Source organism: Lycium barbarum, chromosome 1, assembly GCF_019175385.1.
Source record: "Lycium barbarum isolate Lr01 chromosome 1, ASM1917538v2, whole genome shotgun sequence".
Taxonomy (NCBI): domain Eukaryota; kingdom Viridiplantae; phylum Streptophyta; class Magnoliopsida; order Solanales; family Solanaceae; genus Lycium; species Lycium barbarum.
In genome coordinates this window covers 158,916,802-158,934,943 of record NC_083337.1, presented here as the reverse complement: position 1 = coordinate 158,934,943, position 18,142 = coordinate 158,916,802, and the positions used below count along the sequence as shown (strand labels likewise).

Below are 18,142 nucleotides of genomic sequence, written 5' to 3'. Positions count from 1 at the left end.
TCAAAAGTCTCAAACTCCCTACTCACAAATGTGTCAAATTTCGTATCTAGTCAAACGGTGTCACATAAATTGAGATAGAGGGTGTCCTATTGTTTATTTATCTTTATGGATAGTTGGTTCTTTTAGATGACATCATTACTATTCACAACTTTTTAAGCATTTTAAAGGGTCTCAAACTTTACTATATTTATCAAATTGAATGTGGCAACCTAAGTAATAAAAGAATAAAGTAGGCTAAATATTTGACCAAAAAAAAAAAAAAAAGAAGTTATGGTACATATTTCACTTACAAAAAGTTGAACAAATTAAAGAGGCCATGCATAATATTACAAATATTTTTTGGAAGTATTTTGATTTATTTAGAACATACCACAAAATCTTTGCATTGTCCCTTATTATATATAGTAACTAGATATGTCTCAATTCGTAGCTAATCAAACAGTCACTTAAAATAGGACAGATAATTTTATTTATATGCTTATCTAATTAAATACCAACAACAACAACAACATAGATAGTGAAATTTCACAAAGTGGAGAATGAAGAGGGCAGAGTATACGTAGACCTTACTCTCATCCTGAGAAGTAAAGAGATTGTTTCCGAAATACTCTCGAATCAAGAAAAAACAAGATAAAAAAGATCAGATAAGAATAAGAAATTTAAAACAGTATGAATATGAAAATAACGCAAACAATATTTATTTTAAGTAATTACCGTGTCGTAAAATACAAGGATTAAATATATTTATATTACCGTCACGCATTGCAATATATTGAGATGCAAAAGCCAAATGCAACGAATGAGATATTATTATGTACATAGAGGTTGATTCCCTTTGTGGGGGCCAGCTAAGGTGGGACCAACTCAAAGCTGACCACCAACCCACCCAATTATATATATTCGTCTCTCTGTATCTCTTTATTTCTCTCTCTCCTTCTCGTAGGGGCAGCTCCCACTGAACACGAACCCCCATCCCCCGTGAACCCTAGCTCCACCCACCCCTTGTTTCCTGCTTATCGGTAAGTCCTTAGATTTTCTATTTTCAATCTCTGATTTCATCAATTTCCACTCGATCTTTATACTTCGAGGAAAATAACTCTAATTTCGTTAAAACAGATAATTACTATGTACCTTTTGTGTAGTTGGAGACGGTAAATTAATGTAAGCTCGTGGATGCGATTGTGATTTTTGTGACTATTAGGGAGAAGTTTTTTTTAATCTCAGTAAATAGTAAGTGTTATATAAGCAGAATTTTCCGAGCCCTAATTCTTGTGTGCTACAGTTGGTTATTGTTCAATTATTGATTTCAACAATTTCTAGTGGATCATTAAAGAACTGAGATTTCGTTAAAAAGAGTTAAAACATGTGAATCATACATCTAAAACTACCTGATAAAAGAAATGATACATCTAAAACTGGATAATTCTAGGTCAGGAATTCGTGAATTACTATGCAAATCACGGTACTGCGGTTGGAGAGTGTAAAAGGATGTAGCTTGTGGATCTATAGAGTTCGTGGAAAGGAACTGAAATTTTGTTTAAAAAGAGGTAAACATGTGAATGATAATTGATACAGCTAAAAATGGATAATTCTAGCTCAGGAATTACTATCTACCTTTGTTTTCCGGTTGCGTAGCTGAGGAATTCTAGCTGATTAGGATTGGATCACGAGTTAAGCTAACTGAGAATTTGATTTAAACCTTTGGATGACTTCGTGTAGATTCATTTAAACAGCTTTTGATACCGGAGTGGTGTTTAGAAATGAAAATTTTGATTTAGGTCACAAATTTGAACCTTGCGCCAAGTGAACTAAGGAGTCGTTTGGTAGTTGGTTAGAGTTATGCAGGCATTAGTAATAGATTGATTAGTTATGAGGGAGTCTATATATTATTTTATGCAGGGATTAGTTTGTAGGGTTTGCTTATACATGCATTAGTTATTCCATCTTCTATCCTGCATAAAATAATACATAGATTCCCTCATAACTTATAAAATTACTAGTTATGTGGGTTTCTAAATTGTAAACCAAACATCGTATTAGGTGTGTTGAATTTTATACATTTCAAAAAAATGCTACGAAACACGATATTACTCATGCAGGATTTAATACATGAATAACTTAGCTCTTACCCAGCTACCAAACGACCTTAAGTGCAGTATTTAAGTGGAGAAGGGTAGAGGGTCGGGCCCATCATCCCCGAGTTTCAAAGTCTGTGGTTGGACCAAAGGGTTGGCTCTAGACTGATTTCTGGGTCATAAAAAAAAGGCCAAACAGAGAAAGCTCAATAGTGGTTCTCTTCGGTTGGGTTTGTTACCTAGATGATTGTTCCTCTTCCTTCCTTTTTTATTAGTTAATTTGACCATGAGAATTTGCAGGTGCTTGCAATGTCGACTCCAGCTAGAAAGAGGTTGATGAGGGATTTCAAGAGGTTGCAGCAGGACCCTCCTGCTGGTATTAGTGGTGCACCTCAAGACAACAACATTATGCTTTGGAATGCCGTGATATTTGGGTGAGTTGTGTAATTAAAATGCGCTAAATATGTGTTTGATGTCGGTTTCTGGCAGTTGTTTTCGTATGGTTTGAATAATCTACTTTCTGGTTTCTCTTCGTTTTGGTGTAACCTGCAGTCCTGATGACACTCCTTGGGATGGTGGTGAGTTATCCTTGCATTCGGTCGTTAGTGCAGAGTGGCAGAAGAATGTTAAAGGCTTAAAGCGTAGTAGTTGGCGCACATCCACTGTTTCTGTTTTTGTTGTCCATACAATTCAATGCTGTTTAAATCACATCTCAGTCTCTCTTTTCTGTGATCTGAAATTAATCATTTTGGAGATTCTCTCCCCTCGTCCCTCCCGAACACTCCTACTGAAAGAAAAAGTAGTGATGAATGTTATGAATCATCAGAAGGAGGTGATGCATATTCTAGTGTTGTAAATGATTGAATCCTTTCTTTGATCTTCCAGCCAAGCATTCCCAGTCATGGCTTTTCCACGTCACTTTTTGTCATCTCCTGTCAGTGTATTACTCTATGCCTAAAAGTAAAGACTGTTGGTGTTAGCAAGTACTTCCTCTTTTTTTTTTTTTTTTTTTTTTTTTTTACTTTTGCCATCTTTTGACATAATATGAATTGTTTTTTTCCCTTTCAAATGCCTTAGTTTTTACATGAATTACCTAGTCCTCTTGTAACTTTACTATTTGAGAACATCAGGTACGTTCAAGTTGACTCTTCAATTCTCTGAGGATTACCCCAATAAGCCACCAACAGTGCGGTTTGTTTCTCGCATGTTCCATCCTAATAGTAAGTTGTTGTTTAAGATTTGAATTTTTTTCGGTAAATCAGAGAATAGGAACAGACAATTTTAAGTCTGGAAATTTCCGTTTGGTTTTCCAGTTTATGCAGATGGAAGTATATGTTTGGATATTCTTCAAAATCAATGGAGTCCAATATATGATGTTGCAGCTATACTTACATCCATTCAGGTACAGAGCTGTAATTGATTTTTAGATGTCACACTCTTTCAGTTATCCTTGTATTTGTCCTGAGCTTTATGTTAAAGCCAATAGTTGAAAGCATCGCTAAATGAAAATGATGTTTTGCAAAGTAGTAGCTTCTTGTCCCTCATTCCATAGAGTTAGAGATATCATCCTTGTGATAGCTTGACTTCCCTTTGTTTTAGTTTTGAGCTACATAGTTACATTTGCTTTTTACATTTCGCATTTGCCTTCTGAATCTGTTTATTTATGATGATGAAGCAATTGTTAAGAAATCAGATCGAAGTGATTGCAAAAGATTGCTTTGGTCGGGGAATCTTCGAGAGGACTGTTGTGTCTCAAGCATTTTTGCCTAGAGCAGGGTTTGTATTTCTAGATTGTCTAGAAATGTAAGGCCATCTTCCAAAGACTCATTCAGACAAAATATTGGTCAACTATCTTCCCCCCTCCATGTGTTATCAATTTGGAGCGTGGGCTCTTCATGTATTGATAATTAGAATTGAGGAGATAGAATGATAGAGTCGTTCCATTGTGTACATTGGATTGTATGAATCTCTGTATTGACCTTCCATCTCTTCATGCTCCTTGTCAGCTCAATACAAACATTCATCGATAGCTCAAATAGACATTTAAAACCAAAGTAGTTTGAAGAGAAACACCGACCACTACATGGAAAAGTTAGTTTCTGAAACTTTTACGCAAAAGGAGTGTGTTTACCATGAAAAAGCTTTTTCTCTTGTTCCATCAAGGGATAACATTTGGAACACTGGGATAGCTCAACTTTTCTTAGTGGAAGTTATATGAAATGAGGTTTTTAAATAAAGAGGTAGAGGGAAGTAGAGGGAGAGTACTTGCCTTGTCTTTCAGATGAATGTCAAAATAATCACTTGGAATGTGAGGGGACTTAACAAGATATCCAACAGAAATCTTGTTAAGACTGCTATGCAAAAATGGAAGGCAGATGTTTATTGCTTTCAAGAAACAAAGGTGAACAAGGAGGTGGACGCTATTGCTAAACAAGTGTGGCCTTGCAGGTGGATGAAGTGTGGTTTCACTATGAGTTTCTTCAAAGCATGATGGACAACAATAAAAGATGAACTGATGTTGACTATCCAAAACATCCATCAGAATGAGTTTTTTGAGAAATCCCTTAATGCTACATTTATAGCTCTTATCCCCAAGAAGCATGGAGCAGAGAAACTAAAAGATTTTAGACCTATAAGTCTGATTGGGGGGTGTACAAAATAATCTCCAAGTTGCTTACTGAGAGGTTGAAAACAGTGATGGATAAATTGGTGGATGTCCACCAAATGACTTTCTTGAAAGGAAGACAAATTTTGGATGCAGCTTTGCTAGCAAATGAACTGATGGACTCTAGGGTGAGGCATAATACTCCAGGAATTCTTTTGTAAACTGGATATAGAGAAGGCTTATGACCATGTAAACTGGAAATATCTCTTGAAGATTCTCAAGGGTATGGGATTTGGCAACAAATGGTTGAATTGGATTAAATTCTGCATATCCAATGTTAAATTTTCACTTATCATCAATGGAAATACTAAAGGATTTTTTAATTCTCAAAGAGGACTGAGACAGGGAGATCCTCTCCCCCTTCCTCTTCATTTTAGCCATGGAGGGGCTCAATCACATGATCAAGAAAGCTAAGACAAATGGTTGGATGAAGGGTTTCAGGGCTCTAACAAATAGGGGTCATGCCATGGAAGTAACTCATCTGCTGTATGCAGATGATGCTCTGGTCTTTTGTTAAGCTGGGGTATTACAAGTCAGGCATCTGAGCGTTATTCTTACCATTTTTGAAGGTATTTCTAGGCTGCATGTAAACTGGCACAAAAGCCATTTTTTTCCAGTGAATCAAGTTGGGAACCTACAGGAGATAGCTGAGAACTTAGGCTGCCAAGTGGGATCTCTGCCCACAAAATACCTGGGCCTGCCCTTGGGTGTTAAAAACAAAGAATTGGAAATTTGGTGTGAGGTGCTGGAAAAATGTGAAAGGAAGCTGGCTAGATGGAAGAGCCAGTATCTATCTTTGGGGGGCAGAGTGACACTGATAAAATCTGTGATGGATGGTCTTCCTTCTTACATGATGAGCCTATTCCCAGTCCCAAAAAGCATTGAAAAGAAGTTTAACCAATTGAGAAGAAATTTCCTCTGGCATGGTAACAAAGAAAAGAAAGGTCATAATCTGGTGAATTGGGATGATGTGACTCTTAGTAAAACTCAAGGAGGTTTGGGGATAAAGAACTTAAGTATACAGAATAACTGTCTACTACTTAAGTGGCTATGGAGATTCTGCTTTGAAGATAGGGCCCTCTGGAAAAGATTCATTGCACAGAAATATGGTCTTCTAATCAGTGGACCACTTTAGAAGTTGATGGAACCTTTAGGTGTAGTGTATGGAAGACAATTAGAAGGTTGTGGCCTTTGCTAAATAGTAAAATGCATATAAAAGTGAGGAATGGACTAAAAACAGATTTTTGGAATGGAGATACTAGTCTAAACGAGATGTTCCCAGACTTATACATCATAAGCCTTCAGAAAAATGCCAGTGTCTTTCAATTGTGGAGCAATCAAGGGTGGAACTTGATTTTTAGAAGAGCCTTGAACGATTGGGAAATAGACAGAGTAACAAACTTGCTCCAGATTTTAGGTACCTTCCAGGGCACCTCAATTGGCCCTGATAGACCTGTCTGGGAGCTGCATAACAAGGGAGATTTCACAGTAAAATCTTGTTATTGGAACATGAATAGCAATCAGTTAATGCTAGTAGACTGGCCTTGGGAACTAATCTGGAAGGTCAAAGTTCCTCATAAGGTTGCCTGCTGTACATGGTTGGTGATCAGAAGAGCATGCCTAACTCATGAAGTGTTACAGAGAAGAGGTACTCAGATTTGCTTAAGGTGTTTTATGTGTGGACAAGAAACAGAGATCAATGGTCACCTGTTCCTACATTGCAAAACAGCTGTAAATTTGTGGAGCATGTTCTTATGTTTACTTGGAGTGAGTTGGGTCATGCCAAAGACCACTTTTGAACTTTTGAACTGCTGGAAAGGAATTGGAAAAAGAAGATCTAAGGAGAACTGGCGGGAGAATATACCAGCATGCATCTGGTGGACACTATGGAAAGAAAGGAATGCAAGATGTTTTCATGATAATGGCAGCAACACTCAAAAGATCAAGATGAAGTGCCTTAGTTTACTTTATTTTTGGTGTAAACAGGATATGGTGGGGGAAGTAGAATCTTTAGTTGATTTTATAGGACATCTGTAAGCTCTAGTTTTTTTGTTGTTTCAGGGTAGTTTCAGCCTACCAAGGGATGTAAGATTATACCTCATCACCATATGATGAGTTTTTTTTTGTGTGAATACAAAGTTAGGGGTAAACACATTATGGGTGCAAACTTAACAAATCTATATGGGGCTTAAACAACCCCCTTCATGTTATTGATGGCTATCAGCATCATGAGTTTAAACATGTTGGCTTGGAGCCTCTTAATGTGAGAGACATGGTGAAAAGGATGATATAATCATTGATCATATTGCACATTGATGTTATTGATAGCTAAGCCTTTGGCTAAAGAAAGTTAAGCTACTCTCTGTGTCCCATTTTATGTAACACTTTCTTCGGTAGTCTGTCAAAAACAGAATGGGACATATTTCTTTTATAGCTAATCCTTTGTCTTGGTGCCTATTATTTTACTCTTGAAGACATGACTTGTTGGCGTCCATTTGATGTAAAAGTTCATTCTTTTATAAGGAGAGAAAATGAAAAGGCACGTGGAACTCTCATTCCCACTTATTTAGAAGGATAAAATTGCTACTTTTTATATATTTGGCTTAGATGTCAATGTACTTAATAATTTCTAAAATTCATGCCTAATCAATTACCTTCATTATAAAATGGAACGGAGGAATTATAGTTTTTAAACGACATGCTTAAGAATAAAAGTGCGTTAAGAGTCTGTTGCTGTCTTTGGTTAGTGGAAAGCAGTTTACAAACTACAAGATCCACTGAACCAAATATTTTTATATGGAGCGCATATATATACATGTGAAAACTACTAGAATTTTAACGAATATTAAGTTTTGAATATATATAATTTTTAAAGTATAATGAGTTCAATACTAAGGACCTGAAAGGTTGAACCCAACAAATTTATGGCTTGCATATTGTCGAACCTTTGGTGTATTTTCTTTGTTGATAATAGATGTTAACTGTTCAAAAAAAAAAAAAAATCTTGACCAGCCTATCGGGAAGTGTCATTGGAATATGTCTTGCATATTTTTGGGTTGATGCATATTACCTTCCTGATGTTCAAGCTTGTGTTTATGGATGCTTGTCATGTGTATATTGATTATTGACTATGATGCTTCATCATTGTCTCTGATTAAATATTGTTTGAAACTCATGATAATGTCGAGCATTGCGGCTGTGAATTTATCTTGGTAAGGCACAAGAGAAATTTCTTGAGGTGATATGTTTTTTATGTCACTGGGAGGATAAAATCTTTCTAGGGGTTATTGTTTTATTCGTCTTGTTTAGAAAGGATATGTACTCAGTGTACATGTTTGATACATGTCAGATCCATGTTGATGGGAATTGTAATATATGTGATCTTAGATAGAATTCATACCTTGAAATAGTGTCTCCTATGGGGTCACTGTTAGTATTTTTCATTGGAATGTGATGGATTGTTATGTAAGAGCTATTCAATACCTGACTATGTTAGTAATGTGGTCACTAGAGTCGTGTCTTTTCTAAAATGATTTTTCAGTAAAAATAAAAAAATTCAAAAATTACTTTCTTCTTTTAGATTAACAACGTCCAAGTGAAAAAATGTTGGAACTGACTTTACATTGATTGTTTGTTGACTGCAAAGTGTAGTGGCTTGACCCAAGTTGTAATAAAATGTATAAAGCCTAATCATCTAATTAAATTATGTTCTAGATGAGGGAGACCCAATTTATATTGGCCTGAAGCTTCTCTATAAATACAGACCAACTTCCTTTCCTTAGCTATTGTAAGGAAAACCCTAAGTGGTCGTTTGGTAGGTAGTCAAAATTATCCCGGGATTATAATTCCGGGACTAATTTATCCCACTTCTTGGGATTATTTTATCCCATCTGGGTGGGATATCTCACCCTTAGGATTAGGCTTCATTTTGTACCGTGTTTGGTAGGAGGTACAAATTTATCCCAGGATAAATTTATACCTTCTACCAAACACGGTATAAAAAATTAGTGCTGGGATATCCCAACCTATATCATGCACCAAACGACCCCTAAGCATATTGTGCTTCCTTAAATACGTAGTTAAGGGGGTGTGATAACTCATCGTGTTAGTTCTCCCAGTATTGGGAGAGCGTGGTAATTAGTGGTTGTGCAAATTCCCGCTTAATTTTCGATTGCTACAGCTGCTGGATCATGGAGAGAAGTGGTATGTTTGTTTAACCTTAACTTAAGATTATGGTCGTAGTTGTGTCAATCACTCCTATGATCGTAAAGTAAATTTCGTACAAGTTATGATCAGGTGCAAGTAATATTCTGCATGAAGATGTTTACTTAATCCCTAACTTTTGGTGTTTGACTTATCAAGATTCCCTCTCACCACCCACTATCCACCCCAAAAAAAAAAAGGGGGGGGGGGAGGGTGGTGGTGGGTGGGGAATTGGGTGTGATGTTGGTGCGTGGATATAGATTGTTTCATGACAAGTACATCTGACAATGAGATGATCGAGCTCTTGTGTATATTTGGATGTTCACTAGTTTATAGTTGATCTTGGCTGAGTAAAAAGGGTATTAGACCTATGTCTTAATGTGTGAAATTCAAGGCATAGATGCCCAAGCAGAAGTAGAATCGTTATTACATGGATGATAACGATTCTTGATGGAAGCTTTGTGTCAAGCAATTGTTGCTTAAATACTTAAGTGAGGAGCATGATTTAAAGTTCTCTTCTCATTAGTTTTAAGCATTTTAGCTCTGCTGTAATGCAGCAAGGAAATGGTGCTGTTGGTATTTCTTAAGGAAATGGTAGCGTCATAAAGATCCTGCTTGGAATTTGTTTTTTTGAAACTGGTAACTGTAAAAATTTGTTAATTAATTTGACTGTTCCTTGCTGGGGAAATGGAAAGGAGGCAGGGTGATAGTAGCCCTGGATTATCCGTAAAGCGAGTATAGAGAGTTAAGCTGAGATGTTTACTACATCCTACTGGGGACATACATGCAGAGGGATATGAAGACTTGAATAAAACTATGGCTTTTTTGTACTTATCCACTAATAAAAAAATATAAAAAACTATGAGTTTCTTGTTTGCGAATGACCGACACTCCAATTATTGCAGTCATTGTTATGTGATCCAAACCCCAATTCACCTGCAAATTCTGAAGCAGCTCGGATGTTCAGTGAGAATAAAAGGGATTACAACCGCAGAGTTAGAGAAATTGTGGAGCAGAGCTGGACGGCAGACTAATTATATGGAAGAAAGATGTCATTGCCGACCTCAAATCCGGAGCACCATGGCTCATCTATGTTACATTTACGGATTGAAACCTCTTTGAAATTTGATTTTATGATGGAACACATTTGTTTTGGTCCTAGTATTCTGTCTTGGTGCTATTTGCCTAATTGTCATTTGCTACATTGCTTTGACAAGCTCCTGTAATATATGGATGTGCGTTTTGGTTTAGAAATGCAAGGAACTTCCCATACCGCAAGGGAATTGGTTTTCATATATTTTGCTATCCTTTGAAATTTTGAGGTTCTACTTGATCGAGTAGCACTGTTTATCATCGTAGAGTGAAAGAGGCAATGATCCTCTATTGGTATGTAATCATTCAAAATATAAGCTTTACGATATTCAGCCTTTCACTGCAAAGATGTTTCTACCGATGAGCTATTGCTTATACTCTATGCATCTTCAGTCTAGCGGTAGGATATTTAAGTGAAGGTAAGAGAGAAGCTTTAATTAACTGTATAATTATCACAGTACTCTGCAGTCTTTATTCGGAGAAGGGTAAAAAAATAATGCCCCTAACGTGCTGGAAATGGCTTAAATTTGCTCCCATTCCACCTATTGAAGACCAATTGTCCTTAATGAAGGTTTAAAATGCCTCTCCTTAAAGGACAATTTGCGTCACTAGGTAGGAGGGGTATTTTTAACCGTTAAGGACAATTGGTGTCAAATATGTGGGACTTCGAGGGGCATTTTAATTCGAAATGAAGGTTAAGGGCAAGTTAGGTTTAAAGGGCTAATAATGTCTCTGGGGTATTGGAAATGACTTAAAATCACATGTCCATCCCATCCGTGTTATTCCGAACGATCATCTCAGAGTGAAGGCTGCGCTTCACAATAGGAGCAGAGGTGAATCATATTTCACTTGTCCAAGAGGTGATATTTCTTCTGACAAAAAGAAATAAAGTAACATCATATATAGCAGTAATGGAAGATTTCTGCATGTAACGGGGCACTATCACTACACTTGAGGGTTTTGGGTAGCAGGATTCAGAACCAGACACAAATTCAAGCAACCTTTCGTTGATTTCATGCTAATTTTACAAATATGAAAACCGCCTAATGTGGAAAAAAAAAATTCGAAGTCAATATACTGTAATCCAGATGACAATATCACAATCTCTATAGATAACAATTACTTCCAAGTAGTATTCAACTGCAAGAGCATATATGCTGTTGAATAAAAAGAACACACTGTACGTCTTGCATGAATGAATTCCAATACGAATGAATCGACTGGACGGCTGTATAATGGCTTCGGTAAAATAAAAAAATAAAAAAGAAGAAACAAACAAATACACCAAATACGATATTTTGGAATGCACACTCCAGATTCAAACACTTCCACCTTGGCCACTGATATGAGTTTAAAAAGGATAAGTTTCCTGCCAAAAATTTCAGGTGCTAATCACTTCAGTTTGTGCAGCATCCTGCATAAATATTTTATAGCAGTCAGTACAATTAAAATGCAATATGTAGAAAGAAGTATGCAACTGGGAATAATCAACCTATGAGACAAGGCTTCTCTAGCTCGATCACTAGAAATACAACTCATCAAAATTAAAAAACATTTTTTGCCCCTTACCACATTTTCTTTCTCTTCTTCGAGAATTTTCTCTGAAGTGCAGACATTAACAGGCCCTGTAAAAGAAGAAAAAATTAGTAACTAACGTTTAGCTCAAACAGCTGAATGATTTTTAACAAAGACACTCATAACTACCTTCCCCTTGAGCAGCTCTCTTTCCCTGTCTTTTCACCTTATCCTTATTTATTTCTGGCTTAACAGGTTTTTGAAGTTTCTCTTTTGTGATACGACCTCCAGTTTTTGGTGATGTAGATTTCACAGTTGCAGCAGTTTTGTTTACAGAATTCCGGGTCCTAGATGCGCTTCCAATCCTTGAAGACTTCTCCTTGATTGTTGGTTTTTTCACTTGTTTTGTTTCGGAAGAATCTTTGTTCAAGACTTTGGGTTGCAGCCCCTCCGTGTTCGCAATAGAGGAAGAGCTATGTACGTCATCATCAGACGAACGTGACCCATCTTTAGGCACATGAGAGCAAGTCTCAGAAACTTGCAACTGCTCAGTATTTTGTAGAATATTATAGCTGTCTAACAATTGTTTCACAGGCTCCTCAAGTTCAGAAACTTGCAACTTATGTCTTTGCACATAAGATTTCAGCTCATCTCTCAGACGTTGAAGAGGCTGAAATGAAAGCAGAAAAGAGGTAAGTATTTTCAATCATATTGGCTCAATTAACCAACTATAAAAGCCAAATTGTTTCTGGAAACAGAGATTTTCTAACCCACATTGCAATGCAAGAAAGGTGAGCAATGAGCTTACTAAGTGAAATCAACAATCTGATTTTAAATAATAGTATATACTCCCTCCATTTCAATTTATGTGAACCCATTTGACTGGGCACGACATTTAAGAAAGAGTGAAGACTTTTGAAACTTGTGGTTCAAAATAAGTTTTGAATATTTGTGTGGCTGTAAATCATTTCATAAAGTGAATTCGTTTCCAAATTAGGAAAGAGGTCATTCATTTTGGCATGGACTATAAAGGAAATAGGTTCACATAAATTGAAACAGAGGGAGTAGTTTTCGCTAAACCAAGGAAATGGGAAACTAATGGAATAGTGAAAGTAGCACCAAGTCACTACCAAATCTTCAGAAATTGTACTGTAATTGAAAGGCAGATCAACTAAAGGTGTCACCACAAGAATACTTCCATAAGCTCATGATTTTTCAATGAAGTGGTAAAAGTCATGTGGGAGAAGATACAATATCATACCTCAGAGCCAGCCTCCAAACCAAGTTTGAAAAAACCAAGGGAAATTGAATGCTTAGCAGCAGATTCAGAAACCTTGATCTGTGATAGCCAATAGGATGCTGAGGATATAAGGTCATATTTCTTTCTACTTAAGGACTTTGAAACATTTCGAAGTGGTGTATCCGGTTTTCCTTGGTTAGTAGCAGATCTCTTTGCTCTAGTCTCAGAAATGGGAGTTCTAGGGCCAAGTGGTCTAGAAGCCGGGCTGGCAATTGACTTGGACGGAACAGACAGCCTTCTTGGAGGCTTTGCCGATTTTTCCTTACTAGACAGAGGAAGAGCAGCAACGCTCTTACTGACACTTGATGCTGGTCTTCTCCTGAAATACAGAGAATAATGTAAGTACAGAATCAAGGGACAAATAGTTAGGCTTAACAATTGAAATAAAAATAAGAAAACTAAGTTTTTCAGAATTAATTTTATTGGAGGGGTTCTTTGGTTCTAGAGTCTAGACCATAAACTGTATGCATTTCTCACAAGCAGAATATGCAATGGCTCTTAGAGAATATGCCTCATTTCTTGTTACAAGTACCAAAATGCATACAACAAGTTTTTATTATTTTCTAGTCCCTAAAATGAAATGCAGAAACTTCCGCGGACTAAAAGGGAAGGTGAGCTTAATACAGCACAACCAGCCAAGTGAAAGGTAAGAAGACAGCGCGTATCAATATAAACCAAAAATTAAAAATTTCAACCACAAATTGTCGTTCAATATTGCTCAGAGATGAAGCAATATACAAATCAACAAAAATTCCTCATAACCAGTTTCAGTACCATAAAAAAAAAAAGGGGAAACTTCAGAAAACAGGTGATCAAGGTTGAAACTCTTCACTGTATGATATTACAGGCCAATCAGCCAACAACGGATCATTGGATCATCCTACGTATATACCATAGACACAAGTGTTTCTATAATAATCAGTATATACGCATATCAGATATCTAAATTAAAATAAAATAAAATACGGATTTACGGAGATAAACAGAGATCAAAGACCTTGAAGAAGCCGAAGAGTTGGAAGAATCAGTCAAAGGCGGCTTCTCTTCCTTCGATTTAGAAGCCGATCGCAACGGATACCTCAAAAGCTTTGTTGATGATTGCTTAGCCTTTCCTGCAAAACGAAAAAAAATTCAAAGACATACACGTAAAATACAGATATATACAACAACAACAACAACAACCCAGTGAAATCCCACATCGTGAGGTCTGGGGAGGGTAGAGTGTACGCAGACCTTACTCCTACCAAGGTAGGATGGCTGTTTCCGAAAGACTCTCGGCTTAATAAAAGCATAAAAAGAAGTCAGATAAGGTTAAGAGATTCAAAGCGATATGAAATGAAATAATGCAAGCGGCACAGATAACACAGGATAATCAAAACACAGGAAATAACAGATAATAGCAGAAATCTGAGCACAAAATACCGATATATATAATCTCAATCATAGATTTTGCGATAAAAAGCCCAGAGAATTTTGATACCAGAAAGAGAAGATTGATCTTTAGCGGAATCCTCCATGATGAATTCTAGGGTTTGAATAGATGAAATTATGATATGTGTAGATGAATGAAATGGAAGTGATGAAATTGTTGCTTATATACAGTGTTCGAGCGGGAAATGTGAGAACTGCTTTAAAATCAAATAAAAAGTCGAGAATATTAGAACGGCTCTTTGGGCTGGGCCCAACACAAACTTTCTATTTTGGGTTTTCAAATTTTGAACGACTCCTTACCGTTGATTCAGATTGCTGGCAGGATGAGTTGGCAGTTATGACACTGTTTTGGTCAAAATTCACAAACATAATCCATAAGTAGATTACATACACATAACCATGATTATTTAACATACTAGTTGCAGGAGGTACGTTCTAAGCCCGAATCCAAACTAAAGATAGAAATATAATATGTAATTTTTCTTAAATAAGTATTTTGTGCTATATTTTTCTATCAGATAAATAATTTAATGTAATTGTAGGTTAAACATATCTTGTTGATAATTTTTCATGAATATTAAAGTCTCTTCTTAGTATAATTCGATAATTTTCAAAGACAATATATTGATGAGGAAGCACGTTTAGTAGAAAAATTAGCAAATACCAAAGGAATGCAAGTGATTAGGTGTTCTATAAACTAACATGATAAAGTATATATGATAATTATAAGTCACGAATATTATAAATTAAAGATTATTTTTGTATTTTAATGAATTTGTGAGCATTTAATTTTTATTTATAGATAGAAATAAATTTCTTTTGATTATTTATTAGTTTTCACTCATTATTTTATGCGTCAAGTGTTTATGCTAGTTAAATGTGGTTTTTAACTTTAGTTTTAGACGAAATTAATGTATAAGGACAAATAACGTAAAAGGCACTCTCTAGTCCCTATTATAGATGTTTTTAGCTTGAGCACACTCCTTAAGAAATTACTCACCCCAAAAAAGTAAGAAGCGTTCTTACTAAATTATTCTTAATTAAATAGAACTAATTTAATATGGGTTCTTAGTTATGTAAAATTTACTTATCTAAATAAGAATATTAAAAGTAATTTATTTTGGACTAACTATAAAAGTTAAACGCATACTCCAAAGTAAACTTATACTTGAGTAGATGAAAAATAATACTGCAGCAAATTGGTGAAGGATTAGAATTATTTTTAAAACTTTTAAATGTAATTCTAAAATTGTTGATTATAAAGAAAATGCTATATTAGATCAAAAATACTTTAGAAATAGAAATTTAAGGTTGCTGATCGCTGGATTGCCTCTACTGTCGACTGTCAAACATTTTAAAAGAAGGCTTAAAAGAAAACCCCACATTAGAAGGTCATGTCATCTCTTACGCGAAAAATATACTCCCTCCATTTCAAAAAAAATTGTCCTAGTGTGATTTGACACAAAATTTAAGAAATAAATGAAATGTATGGTCCAAAATAAATCTTAGATATTTATATGTCTGTAAATCATTTTATAAAGTTAAATTATTTCTAAATATAGAAATGTCTCAATCTTTTTGGGATAAATTAATAAGAAAATAGGATAATTTTTTTTGGAGCAGAAGAAGTATCAATTAAGCCTTATAGAAAGGCATGTAAAGATGGACTTATTTACAAAAATATACAAGACAATTAAAGTAATAAAATGGAAAGCAAGGGCAATAAATAACCGGCAAAAGTTGAATGGACATGGGACGCAATTTAAAAAGGTCTATGAGGGTCTGGTCTTTATTAATGAATGAGGGCAATGCATGGAAAAGCTAAATTATAGCACCCACGTGTAAGCATATAAGGATTTGAAATTGTACCCATAAAACAATAAAGAAACACAATTTCTGAAAGACCCCTGTGAGGACGACCAAAAGCAGCTATCCACGCTTATATTAAGTAGTAATAATTAGTACATGTAACTTCTTGCTTGTTTTATTTTAAACGGAACAACGACTTTTAGGGTGCATTTGTTTGAGGAATTGACTTGCGAATAATGGTGTTTCAACTTGCAAATTAAGGTTTGTTTATGAAATTGAAAACGTAATTAGAACTTTAATTTCAACCAGAAGTTGTGGTTTGAAGGTGTATAGTACAATACCTTTAGTCCGAAATTATATTTTAAGTTCTTTGTTGTTATGTTTTTCATTTTATTTTATTTGGATAGCTAAAATGATTAGTTTTGGAAACTAAATTGGTTACAGACAAATATTTCTTCCAAAACATTAAATAGTCGGAAGAAATATTCTTGACATTTAAGTGCTCAATGAGAAGTAAAAGTACGTAACTAACCAACATGTCATGAAAGACACGTTGAAAACACACCTTGTATATATTAGTGATTAATAATGATCTATAAAACACCATGTTAGATGTCTTAGAAATTGCATGTTCTTTACTACAGGACACCTATGTTCACGAATCCGCGACTTAAATAACACAAAAAAAATAAAAAATTGAACCAAATTAGTACAAAAAAAAAAAGAACATAAGTAGTATTTACGCACGAATTTCGTGCGTGAAAGGACCAAACTGCAAAAACACAGTTTTGGCCTTTCACGCACGAATTTTGTGCGCGAATGGGGTCATAAAAAAAAAAAGGAACATTAGTAGTCACGCATGAATTTTGTGCGTTAATGTTGGGGCTTTTTTTTTTTTTTTTTTTTTTTTTTGCGTTACCTTTCCAATCACGTTTTTTTTCATACTTTGGGCAAAGATTAGTCATGTTTTAAAATTCCAAAATATCAATATTTTATATAAAACTTAATATCTTTTTTTGCGTACAATAATGTCGGCTCATTACATGAAGTCCACCTAAACGTTTGGATCGTCGTTTTAGGAGTTCTAAAGTGCCCCGAAGCAAGTTTTGAAACTTGTACTATTTATAGGGTTTTGATTTAAGTGTTTTATTATATTTGAATGTACAAATTTAAATATTTGATTTAATAATAATTCATCCAATACGAGAGGTCTATACTAATTAAAAAATAATTCATTCCATTTAATAACAATACTAATTCAAAGCAATACAATAATAAATTACAACAACTTTCTGTGCGTGAAAGTGCAACAACTTACAACTAAACCCTAAAATCTGTGCGTGAAAGTGCAACAACTTACAACTTTCACGCATAGAAAGTTGTTGTAATTTATTATTGTATTGCTTTGAATTAGTATTGTAATTAAATGGAATGAATTATTTTTTAATTAGTATAGACCTCTCGTATTGGATGAATTATTATTAAATCAAATATTTAAATTTGTACATTCAAATATAATAAAACACTTAAATCAAAACCCTATAAATATTACAAGTTTCCAAACTTGCTTCGGGGCACTTTAGAACCCCTAAAACGACGATCCAAACGTTTAGGTGGACTTCATGTAATGAGCCGACATTATTGTACGCAAAAAAAGATATTAAGTTTTATATAAAATATTGATATTTTGGGATTTTAAAACATGACTAATCTTTGCCCAAAGTATGAAAAAAAACGTGATTGGAAAGGTAACGCAAAAAAAAAAAAAAAAAAAAAAGAAGCCCCAACATTAACGCACAAAATTCATGCGTGACTACTAATGTTCCTTTTTTTTTTTTTTGATGACCCCATTCAAGCACAAAATTCGTGCGTGAAAAGCCAAAACTGTGTTTTTGCAGTTTGGTCCTTTCGCGCACGAAATTCGTGCGTGAATACTACTTATGTTTTTTTTTTTTTTTGTGCTAGTTTGGTTCAACTTTTTTTTTTGTGCTATTTAAGTCGCGGATTCCTATGTTCACTTGCTTTGTATTGTCATCGTAGGATGTCACACTG

General features: G+C 35.1%; 2 protein-coding genes across 2 annotated transcripts; one reads left to right on the top strand and one right to left on the bottom strand.

Annotated features, from left to right (window-relative positions):
• The first annotated feature begins 866 nt into the window (after positions 1–866).
• On the top strand, positions 867–10,238 carry LOC132600798 (ubiquitin-conjugating enzyme E2 2). Its single transcript, XM_060314194.1, has 6 exons — positions 867–1,019; positions 2,376–2,509; positions 2,628–2,653; positions 3,206–3,295; positions 3,389–3,477; positions 9,849–10,238. The coding sequence occupies exons 2-6, from the start codon at positions 2,385–2,387 to the stop codon at positions 9,975–9,977; spliced, it is 459 nt and encodes a 152-aa protein (XP_060170177.1). The 5' UTR covers positions 867–1,019; positions 2,376–2,384; the 3' UTR covers positions 9,978–10,238.
• Positions 10,239–11,117: 879 nt separating this feature from the next.
• On the bottom strand, positions 11,118–14,489 carry LOC132600787 (uncharacterized). Its single transcript, XM_060314183.1, has 6 exons — positions 14,331–14,489; positions 13,848–13,962; positions 12,812–13,169; positions 11,740–12,220; positions 11,605–11,660; positions 11,118–11,449 (listed from the first exon to the last, which is right to left on the bottom strand). Exons 1-6 carry the CDS (start codon positions 14,365–14,367, stop codon positions 11,417–11,419), a joined length of 1,080 nt encoding a protein of 359 aa, XP_060170166.1. The 5' UTR covers positions 14,368–14,489; the 3' UTR covers positions 11,118–11,416.
• Positions 14,490–18,142: the final 3,653 nt, after the last annotated feature.